A 20,814-nucleotide genomic window follows, 5' to 3' on the forward strand; every position below is an offset into this window, starting at 1 on the left:
TTCTTGAATGTTTTTATTATGAAAGACTTAGATTTTGTCAAATGGTTGTTCTGCATCTATTGACATGTTCATATGGCTTCTATTCTTTATACTATTAATATGGTGCATTAATTGATTTTCAGATGTTAAACCAGCTCTCCCTTCCTGGGATATATCTCACTTGGTCATGGTGTATAATTCTCTTTATATGTTTCTGGATTCAGTTTTCTAGCATGTTGTTGACCAGTTTTTCTCTATATTCATAAAGGGTATTGGTCTTTGTCAAGTTTTCTTGTAATGTTTTATTTTCTGTGGTACCAGGGTGATGCTGGCTTTATAGAATGACTTAGGGAATATTCTCTCCTTTTTTATATTTTGGAAAAGTTTTTGAAAGATTGATTTTAATTCTTCTTTAAATATTAGGTAGAATTCATCATTGAAGTCATCTGGGCCTGAACTTTTCTTTGTGTGAAGTTTAAAAATGACTAATTCAATAATTTTACTTGTCATAGGTCTATTTGTATTTTTAAATTTATTTTTCATTTCCTTTCAGTAGTTTATGTCTTTCTAGAAATTCGTCCATTTTTCTAACTTATCTAATTTCTTAGCATACACTTTTTTTTTGTAGTATTTCTTACAGGTCTTTTTATTTTTGTAAGAATGTTAGAAATGTCTTCTCTTTCATTTATGATTTTAGTAATTTGAGTCTTTTTCTTTTTTTTTTTTTTTTGTCCTTGGTCAGTGTAGATAATGGATTTTAATTTTGTTGATCATTTTCAAGAACCAGATTTTGGTTTTCTTCATTTTCTTTGTTTTTTAAAATCTATTTCATTTTTATTTATTTGCATTCTGATCTTTATTACTGCCTTCTGCTTGTTTTGGATTTCCTTTGCTTTTCTCTTTTCAGTTCACTAAAGTGGAAAGTTATGTTATTAACTAGAGCTCTTCTTTTTAATATAGATATTTATAACTATTTTAGTGAGTTTCTATCTCAGAAAATTAGCAACACATTCAAAAAATATATTTGATTACAAAACAGTACATACTCATTGTTGAAAAAATTTTTAATTCAAGGTAAAAAAAGATGTGGTCCCTAATCCCACACCCTGGGGTTAACCACTACTAACAACTTCGTATGTTCCCGTAGAGATATTTTTGTACACAAGCTGAATGTATATTTCTGTTTTATTTGCATCCTCCGCCTCGCTACCAATGTGGGGCTGCATTCGCTTGGCGATGACCTGCTCCACCTGCCAGTATACCGCCTCTGCATTACTTTCCTTCCTCATGTCTCCTCTTTCCAATAGCTTTAACTTTCTCCTTTTGGGTCCTCTCCCACTGCATGGGGCTCTCCAGGTTGGGGCCTGTGTGTTAGTGATGACAATGACAATAGCGCTCCTGGAGCTGGCCCCTGTTTGGGGCCCAGGAAATGGCTGGCGGGGACGGCTGTGTCCTGAGCAGGAGTGCATGCCACGGCTGGCTGCTCAGTCTTCCCTCGGCAGCCACACTTTCTGCCTTCAGAGGATGCTTATGTGTAGACAGATGTCTCTCTTCAGGTTTTCTTTGGGGCTGAGTGACAGCTGCGGTCGCCCAGATGTGCAGGTGTCCAGGCCTGTGACTGCATGGTTTCCTTTGTCCCCTGCCTCACCCTCATGCTAGGCGTGAACTTCAACCTGGACCAGTGCAGCCCCAATGGCACTGACCCCTACAAGCCCAAGTGCCCCGAGAGCGACACCACCCACCACCAGCCCATCTTCCCCGAGTGGCTGACCGTCATCCTGCTCTGCCTGTACCTGCTCTTCACCAATATCCTGCTGCTCAATTTGCTCATTGCCATGTTCAAGTGAGTGCTGTGACGGGGAGGGTGGGGAGGGGAGTTCACCCAGGCCACACAGCCCTCTGTCCTCCTGCTGTCAGCACCAACGGTGTGGATGGAGGTTGAGGTTGGGACCCAAGACCAGGTGCTCTGAGGCACCTTGTTCAACCCAGGCTGGAGTGGACCAGCCCCTCCCCCTGGTCACTGCTCCGTCCAGGGCACTGCTGCTGGAGGACCAGTGGCCCTGGTCATTCCAGCCCATGGGCCGTGCTGCGGGAGGTCGCAGGTGGCTGAGGTGGGCAAAGATTCACTGCTCCCTGCTCCTGGGGACAGGAGGGTGTAGGGGGTGGTCTCCAAGTTCATGGTGTGTCACAGAGGCCAGCCTCCCTGAGGGGCCGGGGCACAGCCACATGCGGGGGGCAGCAGGATTCGCACACAGGGCCCCTGGGAAATACATTTCACTTCACTCAGCCTCTGTCCTCTTGGAGAAAATACTATCTCCCTGGTTGATTGTGTACTTGAAATAGATCCTGAGGGTGAAAGCTTTTCCAGGTTGGACGGGGCAGTGGCCTGGCTGAGGTCATCGCTGGGTGTGGAGGGACGCGTGTCAGTGCTTGCTGCTCTTACAGGCCCATGGGACCCATGATCCTTGTGAAAATCTGTAACTTCCTGGTCTGGGCAGGCCCCTTTTCTCTTCCCTTTTTATCACCTAAGTTGCTGAGGTTGTCACTTTCTGATTTAATGTGACGGACCCTGAACCTGTGCTGGAACTCTGATATAGAAACCAAAGGCGACCAGCAGGCAAGGGCTCTGTCCCCGTAGCAAGTAAAGCAAGTGTATTGCTGCTGTGCTGGCCTCCCCTCGAGTGCCTCTGTCCAGCTTGGACTCGGCTCCACCAAGGTCCATTCATGAGATGGCGGGCGTGCAGAGAATAAACTTGTCTGCCTGTGGAAGACACTGCCCCTTCTGTTTGTCAGGTGCAACCGATGAACTCCTTTTAGAGATCCTCTCCAGGACGATGTCTAGCTCCCCACAAACGCCTGCACTGTTTTACCGCTAACAAGGTTTACAAACTCTAAAGTCTAGATGTCCTTCCTCTCTCCTCACTTTGGCTGTCAGGAAGGTCAGAATTCCGAGTCCGGCTAGTCAGCTGGCCTTTTCTGCTTCTGGAAGCACCCTCCCAGTGGGTGTGTGTCAGCTGCTTATGGGCCATCACCCAGGCCCCCAGGCAGTGCGATGCATGTGTGACCATCCTTGCTGGGTCTAGTTGTCCTGCATGTCTTCATTCTTGTGTAACTGGCATGCCCCCCTGCCTCCCCTCCAGCTACACGTTCCAGCAGGTCCAGGAGCACACGGACCAGATCTGGAAGTTCCAGCGGCACGACCTGATCGAGGAGTACCAGGGCCGGCCCCCAGCCCCACCCCCCTTCATCCTCCTCAGCCACCTGCATCTCTTCATCAAGAGGGTCATCCTGAAGATACCCGCCAAGCGACACAAGCAGCTCAGTAAGCTGAACCCTCTGCTGTCCCCGGAGTGTGTTTGTTCTCAGCAGTCTTGGGGACCAGATGTGGGCTTGGGAATGGGTGTGGAGGCTCCTTCTAGAATCCTGGGAGCTTGGGAAGAAGGTAGATAATGCAGGCCACTGACCTCCCGCCAGCCCCCTCGGGCAGGCATGCGGTGGGCTCCTCCTGCTGCTCAGGGTGCAGAACCGCTGGCTGGGCCCTCGGGTGGGCAGGGCCTTCCCCTTGTGTCTGAGTCCAGGGCCCTCCATCCGCTCCCCACACAGAGAACAAGCTGGAGAAGAACGAGGAGGCAGCGCTCCTGTCCTGGGAGATCTACCTAAAGGAGAACTACCTGCAGAACCAGCAGTTCCAGCAGAAGCAGAGGCCGGAGCAGAAGATCCAAGACATTAGCAACAGGTAGGAAGGCCAGGGCCGGCTTCTCAGGTGGGATGACAGCCTCTCCTTCGGTTCCAAGGCATCACAGGGCCATTGCCCACCTGGGGGAGGCCCAGCAACTGGTCACCTGGGACAGGAAACCTCAGAGCCACAACCCCTGGCAGTTATGCCCGCACCGGGGGGCCTGCGCCCTCAGGTGACCCACATCCCTCCCTCTGGGTCTTGGGAAGGCCCCCTGTGTTGTGGGCAGGGCTGACCCTGAAAGGCAGGGGTGGCTGGGCCTGCGGGGGGCCAGCTGGTGGCCTGGGGGTGCAGGGGGGCTCCCCGCAGCTCCTGCATTTCTTGTAGTTGCCCGACTTTCAGGCCCACTCAGCACCGTCCTCAGGCCCTGCTCTCGGTTCTTCCCATCCCACTGCCTTCCGGGGTGCAAGGTCGGTGTTGGGGGAGACATATCTCTGCTCCCTTCTCTCCATCCCATCCCTCAGCCTGTGGGCACCAGAAAGACCTGGCTGCCTTGGACACAGATGTTGGGGAGCCGTTGGTCCTGCAGCCCAGGTGTGTCTCACTGTGGGCCAGGAGGAGGGAGGTGACACTGTGCCATGTAGTCATGGCAGCTCCTGTCCCTGACACAGAGGTTCCCGCAGGCTGTGGAGAGGGTACCTGGGGGAGCAGCCAAGAGTGTGTGCTCCCTTTCTCTCCTAATACACTGGGCACCTGCCTTTCTCCACCTCTCTTAGCTCCTTTGTTTAATGGTGACAGTGACAGTATGCATCGCCTGGAGCTGCTTCCAGAATGCATGGGAGCATGCTGTGAAGCATGAGCACTTCCTGAGCTGGAGACACACCCAGTGCTCTGGTTGTGTGTGTGGCTTTATGTCACTGTGGACATGAGTGATGATGATGGTGCACCCGCCTGGGCACCTTCTCTCCTGGGCGGGTGAGGGATCCTGGGCCCAGAGGCAACATGGCGCCTGGGCTGAACCAACCCCGCTGCAACCACACTGCGGGGCTGGGGTGTGTTGGTGACGGGGTGGGGTCTCAGACAAGCTCTGTCTGCAAATGAAGCCAGTTTCTGCGGATCATAGTGACTGAGTCACAGTAGGCCAAACACATTCTGTCACCTTCTCTCCGGTAGCCAAACAGCACATTCACAAGACTGGCAGGAGACAGGGCACAGTGCCGTCACATGGCTTTCGGGAAATTAAGCAATACACCGTGAGGGAGCAAGTTAACTCCCGGGTCTTCAGTGAAGTAATTTTCTTCCCTTTCCCTAGATAGCTGTTCAAAGTGGGTTGCGGCCCAGCTCAACATGCAGTGGTTACTAAAATGTTTGTCCACATTACTGTTGAAGAACGGGCTTACAGGTGGCACCATAGAAGTCAGGAAGCAAAGACGCCTGGCCGTAAACAGACGAGAGAGTCTGGGTGGATACCGGGCCATGGAATTATTTTATCCGTGAACACAGCCAGCCAAAGTTGGGTGACATTCCCATGCTGTAGCAAAATAAGACAAAATCAAAGCAATCATTCCCAAAACAACAGCACTGCCTCTCCAACCCCAGCAGTGCCCAGAGATAGCTTTGTTGTTTGTGACTTAGGTTCCAGAGGTCATGACAAATCCAGGTGACAGGCTCAGGTGTGTGTACTTCACACCTGCATTTCTGGCCCAGGATGCTCTGTGGGCTGTCGGAGTGGTGGGGGGACCCCAGGGCTTCCGCTGGCTAAGAGATCTCCCCCCTTGGGCACTAGGCAGTATTCAGTCTGTACAGAAATGTGTGTCATAGGTACTTTCAAATTAAGAGGAAGGTGCCTGAAATTAAGGCTGACAGAGCCTCGCTCTTGGGGCAGATAGGGCCACCCACCTGCAAGCGGGCCCCTCGTGTCCTCACCATCCAGGCCCCAGGTGGCCTGCTAGGCACAGCTGTGTGCTCTTTCAGGGTGGACACCATGGTGGACCTGCTGGAAATGGACCGTCTGAAGGGCTCAGGCTCCATGGAGCAGAGATTGGCCTCCCTGGAGGAGCAGGTGGGTTTTGGGCCGGGGCCTCTGTTTCCAGTGCACAGATCCGATGGGCCTGGCTGGTCCCTCTGCGGTGCAGTGGCTTTGACAATGAGCACACTGGGAAACAACCGAGAGAAGGAGGTGGGGGATGTCGGGGCACCTGTTCCCGATGGGAAGAGGTGCCTTCTGTGTCCTCCAGAAAATTCCGCCAGAGTTCTCTGGCTGAGCTCTAGCACACTGCACTGTGAGGAGGCCACATATGGGCCGGTCTGAGGAACACACTCTCATCTCTTCCTCTGGCTTCCTGGGACCTGTCCTCTGAATCGGCTGCTGTCGCAGGACTCTGTGCCAGAGCCTGGGAGTGGGCTGTGGGACTCACCAATGGCCCTGGCTGCCCTCAGTCCTGTTGGCAGGGCCCTGGAGATTTCTGAGGCTGCCTGGGGAGCAGGTATCTAGAGGGGTAGACCTGCTGTGTGGGGCAGGTATTGACCAAATCCTGTTTGTGATATTCCTTCCAGGTGGCCCAGACAACCAGAGCATTGCACTGGATTGTGAAGACCCTGAGAGATGGTGGCTTTGGCTCAGAGGAGGGAGCCCCTGCCCTGGGTGAGTAGCTAGCTGTGTTCTTTTGAGTCTGGGGTCTGTGGGGAGAAAAGGCAGGGGCTCTCGCTGGGCCTGGAGGAAGGCTGCCACACAGAAACCAAGTGCAGCCGAGTTCTCTGACTTGGCCAGGTTGGGGACTTTCCAAGAGGAAGTCTGGCCCGGGCCCAGGGGCCCCCTCCTCCTCCTGTGCATCACGTTGCAAAGGACAGCAGCTCCAGGAGCCGCGTGGACTGGGTGACAGAAAGCAAAGTCTGGTCCTAAATTTGTAACCAGCCAGGAGCAGGGCATGAGGAACCCTCCTGGGGACCGACTGGTCCCAAAGGAGCAGTGGTGCCTTTTGCATTGACAGGTTTCCTGAGGGCCTTGAGTCCAGCTAGTTATGGAGACCCCTGCTAGTAGCTGCTCAGGGAGGCGGGTGCCAGTGGTGCTGGGGGGCTGACACTGCCTAACCCCAGATCTCTGTCCCCCCAGGGCCACAGTCCTGGGAGCCCCTGGGAGCTGCCCCTTCAGGGCTGGTGTTTGACCTCGGCTAGGGGAGGGAGAGGCAGCCCATTTTGGGGAAAGGACCACAGAAGACACCCCATGCTGTGGGCCAGATGCCTGAGTGTGGCCAGCTTTGACCACACTCTCGTGGCTGTCCCCAGCACCCCAGAAGGTCTCCGAGGGGCAGGACCCTGAGCTGGACAGCAGGCAGAAGGCAGAGGACCTAGGTGACGCCCACCACATCAATGCCCGGCACCTCCTCTACCCCAACTCCCCCGTCATGCGTTTCCCCGTGCCCAACGAGAAGGTGCCCTGGGAGGTGAGTGCCTGTCCTGCCTAGCTCCCCTCCAGACTGGGGTGTCCGGTGGTCTGGGGGGAAGCCTGCCCCAAACCCTCTGCCACAGCAGGGCCCAAGGTGGGTTAGCTCCCTGCAGCCTCACAGGGACAGGGGAGGAAACTGAGGATGCAGGTCCACACAGCTGGAGGTGGTGGAGCAGACCTGAGCCCGGGGCTCCTGGTGGGCCTCCAATCCACACAGAGGGCCGACCACCCTGTCACCTGCAGTTGCCCCACTTGTCCTAGGTCTCACTGTGCCCAGTGCACGGTCACTGCCTCCTTTCCAGAGTGCCAGGTGAGTGAAAGCATTGGAGAGAGAGGGGGGGAGGGAGGGAAGCATAGAAAACAGTATCCACCCCAACCCCGCAGTCTCTGTCTCTGGCCTTTCCGGAACATTCTGGGCTGTTGCTTCCATTGCCGTCTCCCCGGCCCCTGCCAGTCAGAATCCTTTCCTCTCAAGTCCAGAGTAGGCTCCCACCCAACCTGGGGAGACTCCCCTAGCCCACCAGTGCTGTCTCCAGCTCCAGGGCTTGGGTCCCCATGTGGCAAGACCCGCAGGTCTGCGGCAGCTCAGAGCTGCTGTGTGTGCCTGGGAAGTGGTCGCGGGGTCCCGGGCAGGGAGCACTTGGAGGAGACGCAGCTGCCCACAGTCGGGGTGCCTGGGCCTGAGACAGTCTGAGGGTGGGGTGACAGTCTGAGGAGAGACCCCTGTTCTGTGCAGACTGAGTTTCTCATCTATGACCCGCCCTTCTACTCGGCTGAGAGGAAGGACAAGGACTTGGTGGACCCCCTGGGAAAGTGAGTGTGCTCCTTCTCAGCCCTCCAACTTCTTTCTCACACTCCAGGGGGTGGGGGGGAGCAGCTGGCCGGGTGCTCCAGAGTGACCCCCAGGAGCCCACTGCATGGCTTGGTCTGCCCTCCCCCAGGGCTGGGTAGATGCTGGGAGGGGACGTGTGCCCTCCTGTCCTCTGGCTGGCGCCTCTCTGAGGTGCGGCCATCCCAGCGCTCTGCCCCGCCTTCTCTGATCCGGGATGCGACTCATCTTCTCCCAGCGCCCTGGACTCTCTGGTGAACATCACCTACAATGCCGTGGACGGCCCCACGGACCGCCGGAGCTACCACGGCAGCTACATGGTGCAGGACGGGCTTCCTCTGTGAGTGCAGCCCCCCACCCCACCCACATAGCCCAGCCGTCACTGGGACCTTTGGGGTTTTGCTTCTGGGGCTGGGTTTTCTCTCCTGGAAAACTAGGCAGCAGGCCCTTGGTGAAGGCCCACTGTGTGCCTGCCCCAGCCCGGACTTCTCAGATAAAGGAGCATCCTTTCTGGTGCCTGAGGAGGACGAAGGGGCTGGTGGGGCACCATCAAAATCAGAGGGTGACAACGATGGCCGGGGATGTGGAGAGTCCCCAGGAGCAGGTGGAGCGAGGGGGCTGAGGGAGGAGGCAGTGGGTAAGCTCTGTGGAATGCTCTGGAAAAGGTGTGCCAGGACCTAGAGGATGAGCTAGACTTGTGGGCTAGGAATGGCAAGTCAGACATGGATGAGGAATTTCTTCCTCCTGCTTCAGTGGCGAATTCACAGGAACCCATCCCAGTGTCCAGAATTTGTTATTTCTAGTGGGACCTGATAGGGTGAAAGGAGATGGCCCCGCCCCGCAGGGAAACCTCGGTCTCTGTGTCACTGATCTGGGCTCGGGGAGCAGAGACAAGCCCATGTACCAGGACCTAGTCTCCCCAGGCGGATCCCGCTGATCACTCCTTTGTGGCCACAGCCATTGGATGCCTCTGGGTGCTTGGCCTTGACCCCCATTGCCCCTTTCCTTCCTCACCCACGTGCTGTGTGGAGTGAGGGTCAGTCCTGTGCTTTCTGGGGGGCAGGAAGGCTACTGGAACACCTCATGTATCTGCTGTCGGGCCAGACGTTTGCTCCCAAAGACACCCTTTTCTTTTCCAACTGACCCCATGGTAAACCTGAAGCCCCCACCTCACCTCTTGGGGACCCCAGGGACTGGCTTTCCCAGTGGCAGGTGGCAGGCTGAGCTGACCCCTCTTTACCCCCAGGAACCCCATGGGCCGCACGGGGCTGCGCGGGCGCGGGAGCCTCAGCTGCTTCGGACCCAACCACACGCTGCAGCCTGTGGTCACTCGGTGCGTGCACCAGGGATGAGGCTGTGTGGTCACCTGCTCACCCCGTGAGAGACTCCCTTCTGGGCCCCTCCCCACGTGCCCAGAGGACAGCCCTTATGTGGTACATGGTGGCAGCCTCGCGGTAAGGCCTGGGTAAACACGCCGCACCCTGAAACACAGGCAGGAATGTCTTGCCCCCCTGGAAAGGCCCAGGCTTGTTCCCCATCCCCACAGAGGCTGCCCCCGCTTCCCTGGGTGTCCCCCTCCCTTAGAGCCCCGTGGGAGGAAGGACAAAGGAGCCAGGGTCCACTACCCCGGACAAACTGAAGATATGCAAGACTCAGAGATGTGAACTGGCAATTCTTCTCCCAAAGGCTGGCTGTTCCAGTCCTCCCAGTGGTCGTGGGAGGAGGGAGAGCACCCCTGATGGTTCCAGACTGGAGCAGGTGCTCAGGAAGAGAGACAGGCTGGGCCCTGCCATGCCGGGGGCGGGGCCTGAGGTGCTAGGGGCGGGGCCTGACAGGCTGCAGAGGGGAGATGTGAGCAGGGTCCCTTTGCAGGTGGAGGAGGAACCAGGACGGAGCCATTTGCCGGAGGAGCATAAAGAAAGTGCTGGAAGTGCTGGTGGTGAAGCATGCCCTCTCAGAACACTGGGCCTTGCCAGGGGTAAGCCACCAAACCACCTGTCTGTCCCTTGGTTGTCCGTCCTTCATCCGTTCTACCCACTGACCGAACAGCGCCCACCTGCGGCCTCTGCCCCGGACAGACTGGACTCTGTCCCTGGTTCTCATTGGCAGTCAGGTACTTGGCAGGACCGCAGTCTTCAGGGCGCTGGCCAGCTCTGGCCTCTGCAGCCACGACCCCCGGGGCCCCCAGGGGAGGGAGCGCGGCTCTGAGCACTGGGCCCTGAGGGTGTCTGCTGAGCCTGCACAGGTCCTGCTGCCACAGCCAGTGTCCCCAAGGCAGCTGAAGCAGCATGGACATGACATGGGCTGTGGGGACTTTGAATAACAAACAGGGTCCCCCACATGGATGGAGGATGAGGAGGGGCCATGTCCATGGGCAGGTGGCCTCAGAGCAGAGGTGAGAGATGGGGTCTGAGGAATGCAAACAAGTGATAAAATTACAGCCCTCCCGAGGGTGGCCAGTGTCTGAGGTCAGAGCACTGGCTCCCGGGCACAGAGCTGAGAGGCACTGGTGCCTGGCAGGCGCTCCTCCAAGGCTGTGCCTTTGGCCTCACACTCCTGCTGTGGAGCAGGCTGACGTGGGCAGTGGGCTCTGGGCAATGTCACTCTGGCCCCGAGACAGCCCGGCTGCCAGACGCTGGTCAGCCTTCAGCTCGAGGGGTCTGGCCGGCTGCCCGTGCTGGGCAGGTGGCCAGTGGAGGGTGGCCTTGCTGACCTGCCTCCGCCTCCTCCTCCGTCTCTGCTCAGGGCTCCCGGGAACCAGGAGAGACGCTGCCCCGGAAGCTGAAGCAGGTCCTTCAGAAAGAGTTCTGGCCTTCTTTTGAGAACCTGCTGACGCAGGGCACAGAGGTAGGGTGGCCCTTCTGTGTGACCTGAGCCCCTGCATTCTGCTGGCAGTGAGGGTGGCAGGATGAGCAGGGACATGGGAACCTGCTCCGGCCACATCCCGAAGCTCCTGGAGGAAGGAGCTGGGACCAGAGGGCAGGGCTGTGACCCGGGGCCTCCTCCCCTCCTCTCACCTGTCCCCAACTGTCTCCTCTCTGTGTCAAGGGGGCAGGCCTGGTGTCCAGCCTCTCCTTCCCATGCTCACCTTTGCCCTGAGCGCAGCTGGCTCACGGGGACCCTCAGTGTCTGTGCCTCCCAAGGCAGAGGGATTTGGGGATGTCAGCCCCTGGCCTCTCCAAGCCCCGTCGGGGACAGGAAGCTGGGTCCTCACACATTTGTCAGGCCTGTTTGCTTCACTGACTCCTTTCTTAATTACAAAAGCAGCACGTGTTTGCTAGAACACCAACATGCAGCCAGGTAAATGTGAACCGTGAAGCTCCCTCTGCACTCACACACCCAAGCTCCACCTGTTTCCTTTGTCACGCACCTGTGCGGCTCCCTCTCCAGCTTTCTGTCCACACTCACGCACGCACACGCTTCTTCATTTGCTTAGTGATGGTCATATTTTTAGGTCCATACTTACGTAATGTTTTGTAGACTATATATATTTTGTGCCATGATTTTTTTAAACAGTCCTCTCGGTGGCATCTAAGATGTCACCAGTCCTGTTTCTGCCACTTGTCAGGATGAAACAGGTGATTGCTGGTACTTACGGTTTTGACCTGCAAATCCAGCAGGTCCACGGGGTTTGTCCCATGTCCCATGGTGTGTGCCTCTGGGGCACCATCGTCTCCCTTCTCCTTACTTTATAAAATGAATTAGCTTTTTTATCGTGGTGATACCCAGACAGAATAAAATTAACCATTCTGAAGCAAACAGGTCAGTGGTATTTGGTACATCAACGATGTGTGACCATCACCTCTAATTCCAAAACATTTCCATCACCCCAAAGGAGACCTTGCACCCCACCAGCGGTCACTTCCTTCCCCTCCTCCAGCCCCTGGCCACCACTAGTCTGCTTTCTGTCCCTGGATTTGCCTGTTCCGGACATTTTTGTGAAGTGGATCACACAGCATGTGGCCTTTGGTGTCTGGCAACTTTCATTTACTGTAGTGTTTTCAAGGCCCACCCTCATTTTTAATCCTTCCAGGGACAGTCCAGGGGGGCCCAGATGCCAGACCAGAGGCCGGGAGGAAGTTGAGGGAGCTCATGGGCCCCCTCATTGTGTTGGTCAAGGCCCAAGGCCGTGCTGGGGAGCAGCTGGACAGGCAGGGAGAGAGCCAGGCCAGGGGCTTGGGGACCGTGGGCAGCTGTGCTCAGAGCATCCCAGGGCCGGACAGAGCTTGGGGACAGTGACGTCCCTTGCTCTGGAAGGAAGCCAACAGGGCTCAGGGTCTGCTGGGTGGACCGGCTCACCCTGCGCCACTTCTCAGGTGTACAAAGGCTACGTGGACGATCCTCGGAACACGGACAACGCCTGGATCGAGACGGTGGCTGTCAGCGTCCACTTCCCAGACCAGAGCAACGTGGAGCTGAAGAGGCTGAACTCTGTATGGGGCTCGGGTTCCAGGCTCTGAGGAGAGGGGAGGTGTGGGGGTTGTAGGGAGGGGTCTGATGGGCTCCTGGGCCAGGGCCAGAGCTGGCCAGGGACCCTGAGATGGGGTCCTCCTGGGGCCCACAGGCCTGCACAGGGAGGCTGGTTTATACACCTTTATAGGATACTGTCCCCTGTACTTAGCTCAGTCTTGCATGTCCCTAATTCAGGACCAGGACCACGAGGTCCCAGGGAACAAAGCAGGGCATTAGTTGCAGTATAGAATACCCAGAATAAGGTGCCTGCCCTGTTCTCACTCGAGGATTTTCAGGGCTCTGCAGGCATTTTCTGAGCTGGGCCTGGAGTAGTTTTCGCTCCCTTGTGATAAAAGCCCAGGCAAGACCCACAGCAAGGCCTGGAGACGGGGGTCGTGGTGATGTTCTGGGGTGCCTGGGTGGAGGCAGCAGCTCCAGGGTCAGGATGTGCCTTTGTCCTTGCAGCACCTGCACACCTGCGACCCGGGGATGTCCATCCGATGGCAGGTCATGGACAAGCGCATCCCACTGTATGCCAACCACAAGGCCATCCTCCAGAAGGTGGCCACTCTGTTCGGGGCTTACTACTGACCCAAGAGCCCAGGAAGGCTGCTCCGTCCTCACCCCCATGGAGACTTAGGCTGCCTAAGGCACAGCTGTGGACCTCAGACAGACAAGGGGCACAGCATGACGCAGTCTGGGAATCCGCCACCACTCACAGCCAACTTGAGTCACCTGCCAGATGAGTTCGTGAACCAGGAGTTGGCTGCAAAGTGCCCTGAGAGGGGAGCCAAGGCAGGGGACAGGCTGGCTTCATTCATGTGGCATTTCCTCAGGGTTGCGGTGGTCACTGGGACCCCGCCAGCCATCACTGCCTCTCCCCAGCTGGCAAGCAGTCTGTTGAGGGACTGGAGCCTCCTGGGAGCCGCAGTCTTTGGCCAGAGTCAAGTCCGTCCTGGTCACACTGACATGAGCAGCACATCCCCGAACAGAGGTGCATCGGCCCAAGGCCTGTGTCCTTTGGAGAGCTGGGGCTCCCCTGTGGCCTTCTCCTCAGGCCCACGCCTCCAAGGTGGCCTCCACTATGACCCGGCCTGGGGCGGGCACCGCAAAACCCCAGTTCACAGTCCAGGTCACCATCAGGGCTGAGCAAGGGCAGGAGGCTGGTGAGTGCAGGCCTTCTCCAGGGATGCTGAGGGTCCCTGCATGTGCGTGGCCCTGGCGACCCAGGTGGGGTTCTCCTGCACCTGGCATTCCCTCTGTCTGCTCCCCGCAGGCCCAGGGATATGGGGCACCCTGTTTAGTGTCAGTGAGTCACAGACCATCAGCATAAACCATCAGTGGCATCAGGACCAGAAATACTGTCAAACCTGTCATTAAACCCGCTGTCCTACACCACCTGGCCAGCTCTTCTGTGCTTCTGGCAAATAAAGTGACAGATGTGCAGTGGTCAGGGGCTGTGTCTGGGCCACTAAAACCTCTACCGACCCATGGCCAAGCTTCCCATGGACCCAGGACATGTCCTGTAGCTATCTCCCCTGTGGACGCCCTGCAGGCCCCTCAGGTCCAAATTCATGATTCCCTCTACCCCACTCTCTCTTCTTTTTTAAAAAAAATATTTTATTTATTCATTTTTAGAGAGAGGGAATGGGAGGGAAAAAGAGAGGGAGAGAAACATCAACTGGTTGCCTCCAGCATGTCCCAAATCGGGGACCTGGCCTGCAACCCAGGCATGTGCGCTGACTGGGAATCGAACTGGCGACCTTTTGCTTTGCAGGACGATGCCCAGCCCACTGAGCCACATCAGTCAGGGCTTGTTCCCTCTTCATCCTCCCAAGGCCAGGTTCCAGCGTTGTCCTTGAGCCCCCAAGCTATGACTCAGCATCCTTGGCCCTCGGCCTGGCTCCCCCGACGCTGCAGGTGCTCAGCACCGTGCAGCCTTGGTTTTTTTTATCTCGCATCATAAACCCAGCCAAACTAGAATTCAAGCGGCAGCACCAAATAAAGACATTTTAGACTTGTAATGACACAGAACACATGGTACTCACATGTCCTTTCTGAAAGAATCTCTCGAAGATGAATTATGGAAACTCAAACACACTGACGCAGCTGTCACAGAATATGGCTGACGGGACAGCTCAAATCACAGACATTGATTCTCTCACAGTCCTGGGGCCAGACGTCCAGATCAGGGTGCCAGTAAGGCTGGTTTCTGGTGAGGCCTCTGTCCCTGTGTCTTCCCATGGCCTGTCCTTGGTGTGCTCTCCTCTCATGAGGACACGACCCCCATCGCCTCAGGGCTCCTCTCCTGACCTCATGTAACCTTAGTGACATCTGTAGAGGGCCCACCTCAAATCCAGCCATGCTGGGAGTCAGGGCTTCAACACAGGAATATTTGGGAGGGACACCTTCCGCCCACCGCACCTGCACACACACACACAGACCGAGCTCCGTGGTCAGCAAAGGAATCGCTAATGTGTGGCTAAGTTTTATCACTGTTGAGGCGTAAGGGAAAAAGAAATGCTAATGACAGCTTAGAATGACGACCCCGGCAGGCCTCTTGGGGCGCGCCTCGCAACCCAGCATGGGGAAGGTCGCTGCCCAGCATGGTGTTGGCAGGACGTGCTCTGCAGATCTGGGCGGCCACTAAGGCCACTAAGACAGAAGGGGAGGACTGACCAAAACCTCTGAGGGCTAAAGGGAACAGCAACAAGATCAGGAGAGAAAATGCCAACAGAGGATGGTTCACAGGAAATAAGAATGAAGTGATCGGAGAGTCACAGCATGTCAGAGATTGTGACTCGTATCAACCGTGATTCCCATATTGAGGTAAAAGAGGAACACGGCCAACTTCTCTCGTTCTCTATTTATCTTTGCCACCTAAAACAAAGGACAATAGTTGACAACAGGCGGAAGGCGTGCTGGGCAAATGCTTCCGAAGGAAAGGCGTGCGGACGTGCAGCAGAGCAGCAGCGCTCAAGGCTCAAACCTGTTCTTTTACGGACGAGAGGAGTATTCGGTAAAGGTATAAATTCATGAAAAAGATACCACGTTTGCGAACCGTTTTCCACCTAACACTGTAGGTTTTTAAATATATGAAAGTCAAGGAGAAACTGACAAATTCACAGTAATCTACTCTCAGAAATCAAGGAATCAAGAAGCAGAAGTGGGAGATGGAGGGGTTGACCAGAAAAGAAAGAGGACTCACGGACATGGCCCACAGTGTGGTGACTGTGGGGGACAGGAAGGGATATCAGGGGGATAAATGGTAATGGAAAATTTACAATAAAAAATAAAAAAGTTAAAAAGGAAGCAAAAGGAAAATAGGGCAGAATTTGAATAATGCAAGTAACATGATTAAGGTCACTCTGTATGTGTATTTGTGTGGTATGCATACATGTACACCTTTCTATATATGTGTACGTGTGTTCGTGCATTTACATATAAATATATATTATATGTTATATATAAATTATGTATAATCTGCACATACAGTTATATATAAATTATATGTATAATATATAACATATATTTATGCATAATAAAGTGTATAACATACAGGCATAACACATACATAAACATATGTATTGCACATGTGTACACTCTCTGTGTGAGTATGTGATTCTGTACCCACCCCAACAATAAGCAGGCCCAGGGGTGACACACGGTCCTTGGACATGCACGGGAGGGACATTCACAACAACTGAGCACCCATCCCACCATCCGGGACATCTCAGCAAGGCAGCTTGTTGCCCAGGCCACGCTCTGGCCACAACTTTAGAAGAGCAGCATTAGAACGTGGACATACACCACGAGAGAACAGAAAATGTCTCTAGTGGTTTCAAGCAATGACGTCCTCTTGGTACACTTGAGACAGAGAGTAGCCTGCTCGGAAGGAGAGGGAGGGCCCTGTTGGGTGATACCCTCTGCCCTCCCGAGAGGCACCTTGCTCACTTCAGAGATGCCTGTTACTCAGCAGGAGCACCAGTGGGTAGTGGCAGTGCCTTTATCGGGAGAGCCGATGCTGATCTGCACCTGGCCCCACCGTCCCTCCCGGCTGCTCGGGGACTGTGGCAAACAAGGAATATGAGCTGGGATTGTCTAGAGAAAGCCAGTGGGGGTGCCGGGTCCTGTGGGGACCGCCCTTCCACACCCTCCCCCATGGGCACCTTCAGTGGAGAGCAAAACCAGAAGCAAGACAGTGAGCGGGTCCTACGTCACAACCTGCAGGATGTGGCTGGAGAGTCTCAAGAGGGACATTTATAACTTTATATAGTTATTTCAAAATCAAAAGACTGGAAGTAAAGTGTCTAAGATTATGATTCCAGAAGCTCAAAAACCAGCTACAGCAGAGATGCAGGAGCTAAGGCAGAATTTAATAAAAGAGGAAGATAAAGCATCGGCATTAAAAAAAATGGTTCTTGACAAAGCAACAAAATTGACAAAGCATAGACAACTTGGATCAAAAGTAAGAGTGAGCACTCTGGGTACGTGTGTGCATGTACGTGTGTGTGTGTGTGTGTGTGTGTGTGTGTGTGTGTGTGTGCAGGGAGAGCCCCCAGAGGGGATAGGGGGGGCCTGGAAATCCCCCGGAGAAATAGTAGAGGAAGTGAAGGCAGCCCTCGGCTCTCCATAGGAAAACTCGGCACCAGGAGAGCCGGCAGCTTGGTTCTGATGGGGCCTCGGGGAAGGACCTGGGGGCTGGATGCAAGCAGAGGGCTGCTGCTCGGGCCCTGTGTTCTTGGAAAGCCGGGAAAGGGAACCATTCCCGTCTTCTTTTTGGTTTTCCAGGCTGCGTTTTCAAGAGCAGGCAGAGAGAACCAAGAATTCAGAGAGATCTAGGAATTCTCTGCATATAGGGGAAGGTTCAATGTGGCCAAAGCCGCTGGGGATAATTTTACCAAAGGCCATCCATCCTTGAAGTTTCTTCAGCCAGCGTGGGATGCCCCGCCCTGCCTTATTGGCTCCCATGCAACAGTGGGCTCCTGGCCGGCTGCCCTTGCCCTGTTTCTTTGTGCTGGCTGCTCCAGCCCTGCCCGTAAGCTGGCTGCCCGCAACAATGCCCAGCAGGCCCGGGGTTCTGTCTGAGGGTCTCCATGGGCAGGTGGGGTCAATGTGGAGGCTAGGACAGCAGAGGGCCGGGCCAGGCACGGGGGGGGGGGGGGGGGGGCAGGGCAAGGCAGGAGAGCAGGCAGCCAGCACACGCCTACACAGCTGGCCATGACCTGAAGGAAGGCCCATCCAGCCCACTGTTCAGTCTCTGTGTGGGGAGGGCAGTGTCTGGGCCTCACCAGGATGTTTTTGTTCATCTGCCTGATTTCATCCGGCCCTGGTGATGCTGCAGGCTTGGCTCCTCCTCACTTCTCCCCAGAGAGAAGCATTCAGACCTCACCCAGTAAACCATCCTCCCTGATGGGGAGGCAATTAACCAGCTGCAGTGCTGCATTCAATCCCTGGGGCCATGAAGCTTGGACTCCTGGTGGATAAATGGGCAAGATAATCAGCTCATAGTCCAATTACAGTCAGAAGGGCGACCTAGTGGGCAGACCATGTGGCTAGGATGGCATTAGAAGGTTTCTGGTGTGTTTGGAAACACAGGCTCATAGTCTGGAGTGGACAGTGAGTCAGGCTCATACAGGGACCTGTGGCCTGGGCCTGGCCAGTGGCCAGTCTCCTGTAGATGCTCTGACGTCATCACTTGTGAGGCAGGACAGGGAACTGAGTACTGGGAGGACAGGTCAACAACACAGCTTTTCATGAGCACCTGGAATTGATTGATCCATCCACCCATCAATGTATATGTCTTTAACATGTGGAATCCCCTGTGAATAGCTAACCTGCCACACGCTGGTCAGGGGCATGCAGTCAGGAGCACACGTTACTCACTGCACAAATTCTGAGAGTGAGCAATTTGATGGAATTTTTGCTTATGTTGACAAGCAGCATCCAGATCAAGATTCAGAACACCTGGTCCCAGGAGCCCCATCAGGCCCCATCCCCATCCTGAGTGTTGCCTGTTCTCGAACTTTTCGTTAAAAGAAACGCACATTGTGAGCTCTGAATGTCTGCCTCCTCCCACTCACCACATACTTTGTTTAACTTATATATTAAAAACATTCCATAATTTGAGGACTCTCTTTGGTACCTCTTCAATTGCCCAAACAATAACATACTAATGACTTCACAGCTCACAGTATTTTATGCTCTTTAAAAGGTAGTTGGCTGTCCCTGATGGTGTGGCTCAGTTGGTTGGTTGGGTGTCATTCCGAAAAGCAAATGGTCACCAGTTCAGTTCCCTGTAGGGGCACATGCCTGGGTTGCAGGTTCAGTCAACGTACGAGAGGCAACTGATCAATATTTCTCTCCCTCTCTTTCTCCCTGCCTACCCCTCTCGCTAAAAATACATTAAAAGCCTTAATAAAAAGTAGTTGGCTGTTTAAGGCAGAAATAATAACGTATTGTGGGGTTTCTACACATGTGGGCATAAGCTGTGTGACAACAGACAGCCCCAAGGGGTGCACCACGTGGCTGCAGGGCTCTCCCACTGCTGGAGTGGTTGAGGGTGGCCTGGCAAAGGACTGCAATGAGAAGTGGCCACCGGACGCTATCCCCTAACACAGCCACTGAAATGACACAGCGACAGTTACAGACAGGAAATGACTACTCAGGAGAGAAAATGGACTCAAAAATATTCAGTCCAAAGGAAGTCAGGAAAAGAGGACAAGGGAGGAATGGGGAAGAAATAGAGGCAGACAGACTGGAGCCTAACTACATGAATTATCCCCTCCAACATGAGTTATTGAAGCAGGATATCACCGTTGGTAAAGTACTATCACCCAAACTACCGGCCTTATTTAGTGTCACTAGTGTCTTGTCTACTCTAGGATCCCACGCTGCATTTAGTTATTTCTCTTTAGTCTTTTCTAATCTGTAACAGTCACTCGGGCTTCCTAGTCTTTTATAACCTCTTCATTTTCGAAGTGTACCAACCAGTCACTTTGTAAAGGTCTTTCAATTTCAGTGTGTCTGGAGTGTTCTCACAATTTCAGAGCATGCATTTCTGAGCAAAAACACCTCAAACATGATGTTGTGTCTTTTTCAATCCATTGCTTCAAGGACTACATGAGGTTTGTCTGTTGTATACTAATGATATTAAATTTGGTCACAAAGTAAGGTGGTTTCTGCTGGAGTTATTCACTGTACAGTTATTATTATTTTCCCCTTTGTAGTTAAGAACTATGTTAAGGACTTCCGGCCAAGATGGAGACGTGGATGCACACGCTGCATCTCCCTCCACAGCTAGGAAGGAATGCAACTGCCTCAGAACTCGAGACAACCAGAAGTTCCAGAGGGTCAAGCTGCATGGAAGTCCGAGGAGTGGGGATATTGAGAAGAGGTACTCATCCAGACAGGTGGGAGGGGTGGGGCCGGGGCAGAGAGGATGCGGTGTCGTGGTGGCGGGGGCGGCGGCGGCAGCGGGCTGGTGGAGGATACAGTTACACATTTTAAAGGGTCAGGAGGGACACCTGGTGTTGTGTTCCCGGCTCCTCACCAGACCAGGCAGCTCACAGTCCCAGCACCAGGGAAAATCAAGCCTCATTGCTTCTGACTGTGCAAAGCAGTGGGGGTTGGGGCAGAGGCTGAAACTGCCGGTCTCTCAGCAGAGTCCGCTTGTTTGAAGGACCCCCACGGTCCTAGAACATCCATAGAGTCACCCACTCTGGGGACAATGGCCGGGGTGGCAGCTGGAGGGGCGCCAGTCCCATGCAGAGGTAGGAGAAGTGACTGGAAAAGGGGCGAGTGCTGGGCGGGCAGCATTGTTCCCTCTCAGACCCCCTCCCCCACTACATTGCCACCATGTGGTGAAACAGGTCGCCCTGTGCTGACGAATCCCTAAGGCTCCGCCCCTTACAACATAACAGGAGTGACAGCTCTACCTAAAGACAGAGAGGCAAACAAATACAGGAGCCTGGCAAGATGAGGAGAAAACTTCCAGCCAAGATGGAGGCCTAGGTTGACAGGCTCCGTCTCCCTCTGCAACTAGGAAGGAAAACAACTACCACAAAACCAGAAATAACCAGAAGTTCCAGAAAATAAAGCTACACGGAAGTCCAACATATGAAGTTATAAAGAAGTGGTGCTCGTCCAGACGAGGAGGAGTGAAGCCCGGACGGAAAGGTCAAGCTGCGCTGGCAGTGGCAGCTACGGCGACAGCGGCGGGACAGCGGTAAGCACAGACACCTGTATTTAAGGGGAGGCGAGAAGCACTTGGGGAGCATCCCTGGGTGCAGACCAAACTCATCAGCTCACGATTCCAATGCTGGGGAAGGCAGACCCCCACCGACTCGGGTTGTGAAGGCCAGAGGGCGTGGGGATGGAGGAGAAGGCACCCTGTCTCTCAGAGGAGAGTGAATGGCAGGAATCCATCTTGAA

General features: G+C 54.5%; 1 protein-coding gene and 2 non-coding genes across 5 annotated transcripts in view; all 3 read left to right on the forward strand.

Annotated features, from left to right (window-relative positions):
* The window catches only part of TRPM2 (transient receptor potential cation channel subfamily M member 2), a 44,136-nt gene extending 29,110 nt beyond the window's left edge, over positions 1–15,026 (forward strand). For 2 of the 3 annotated variants that reach the window (XM_090272160.1, XM_090272161.1), the window contains exons 20-32: positions 1,639–1,822; positions 3,120–3,301; positions 3,583–3,715; positions 5,630–5,717; positions 6,212–6,299; positions 6,941–7,098; positions 7,837–7,913; positions 8,168–8,269; positions 9,176–9,262; positions 9,802–9,907; positions 10,675–10,776; positions 12,246–12,362; positions 12,847–15,026. In XM_090272160.1, the coding sequence (XP_090128286.1) occupies positions 1,639–1,822; positions 3,120–3,301; positions 3,583–3,715; positions 5,630–5,717; positions 6,212–6,299; positions 6,941–7,098; positions 7,837–7,913; positions 8,168–8,269; positions 9,176–9,262; positions 9,802–9,907; positions 10,675–10,776; positions 12,246–12,362; positions 12,847–12,972 (1,550 nt within the window). In that variant the 3' untranslated portion in view covers positions 12,973–15,026. The other variant, XM_090272162.1, reaches the window with a different exon arrangement.
* Positions 9,861–9,914, forward strand: LOC150020630 (Z6 small nucleolar RNA). Its single transcript, XR_016513649.1, has one exon. It is a non-coding gene; the product is annotated as a Z6 small nucleolar RNA (small nucleolar RNA).
* LOC150020631 (Z6 small nucleolar RNA) lies at positions 10,636–10,718 on the forward strand. Its single transcript, XR_016513647.1, has one exon. It is a non-coding gene; the product is annotated as a Z6 small nucleolar RNA (small nucleolar RNA).
* Positions 15,027–20,814: the final 5,788 nt, after the last annotated feature.

Source organism: Furipterus horrens, unplaced genomic scaffold, assembly GCF_987537825.1.
Source record: "Furipterus horrens unplaced genomic scaffold, mFurHor1.1.pri manual_scaffold_1, whole genome shotgun sequence".
Classification (NCBI taxonomy): Eukaryota; Metazoa; Chordata; class Mammalia; order Chiroptera; family Furipteridae; genus Furipterus; species Furipterus horrens.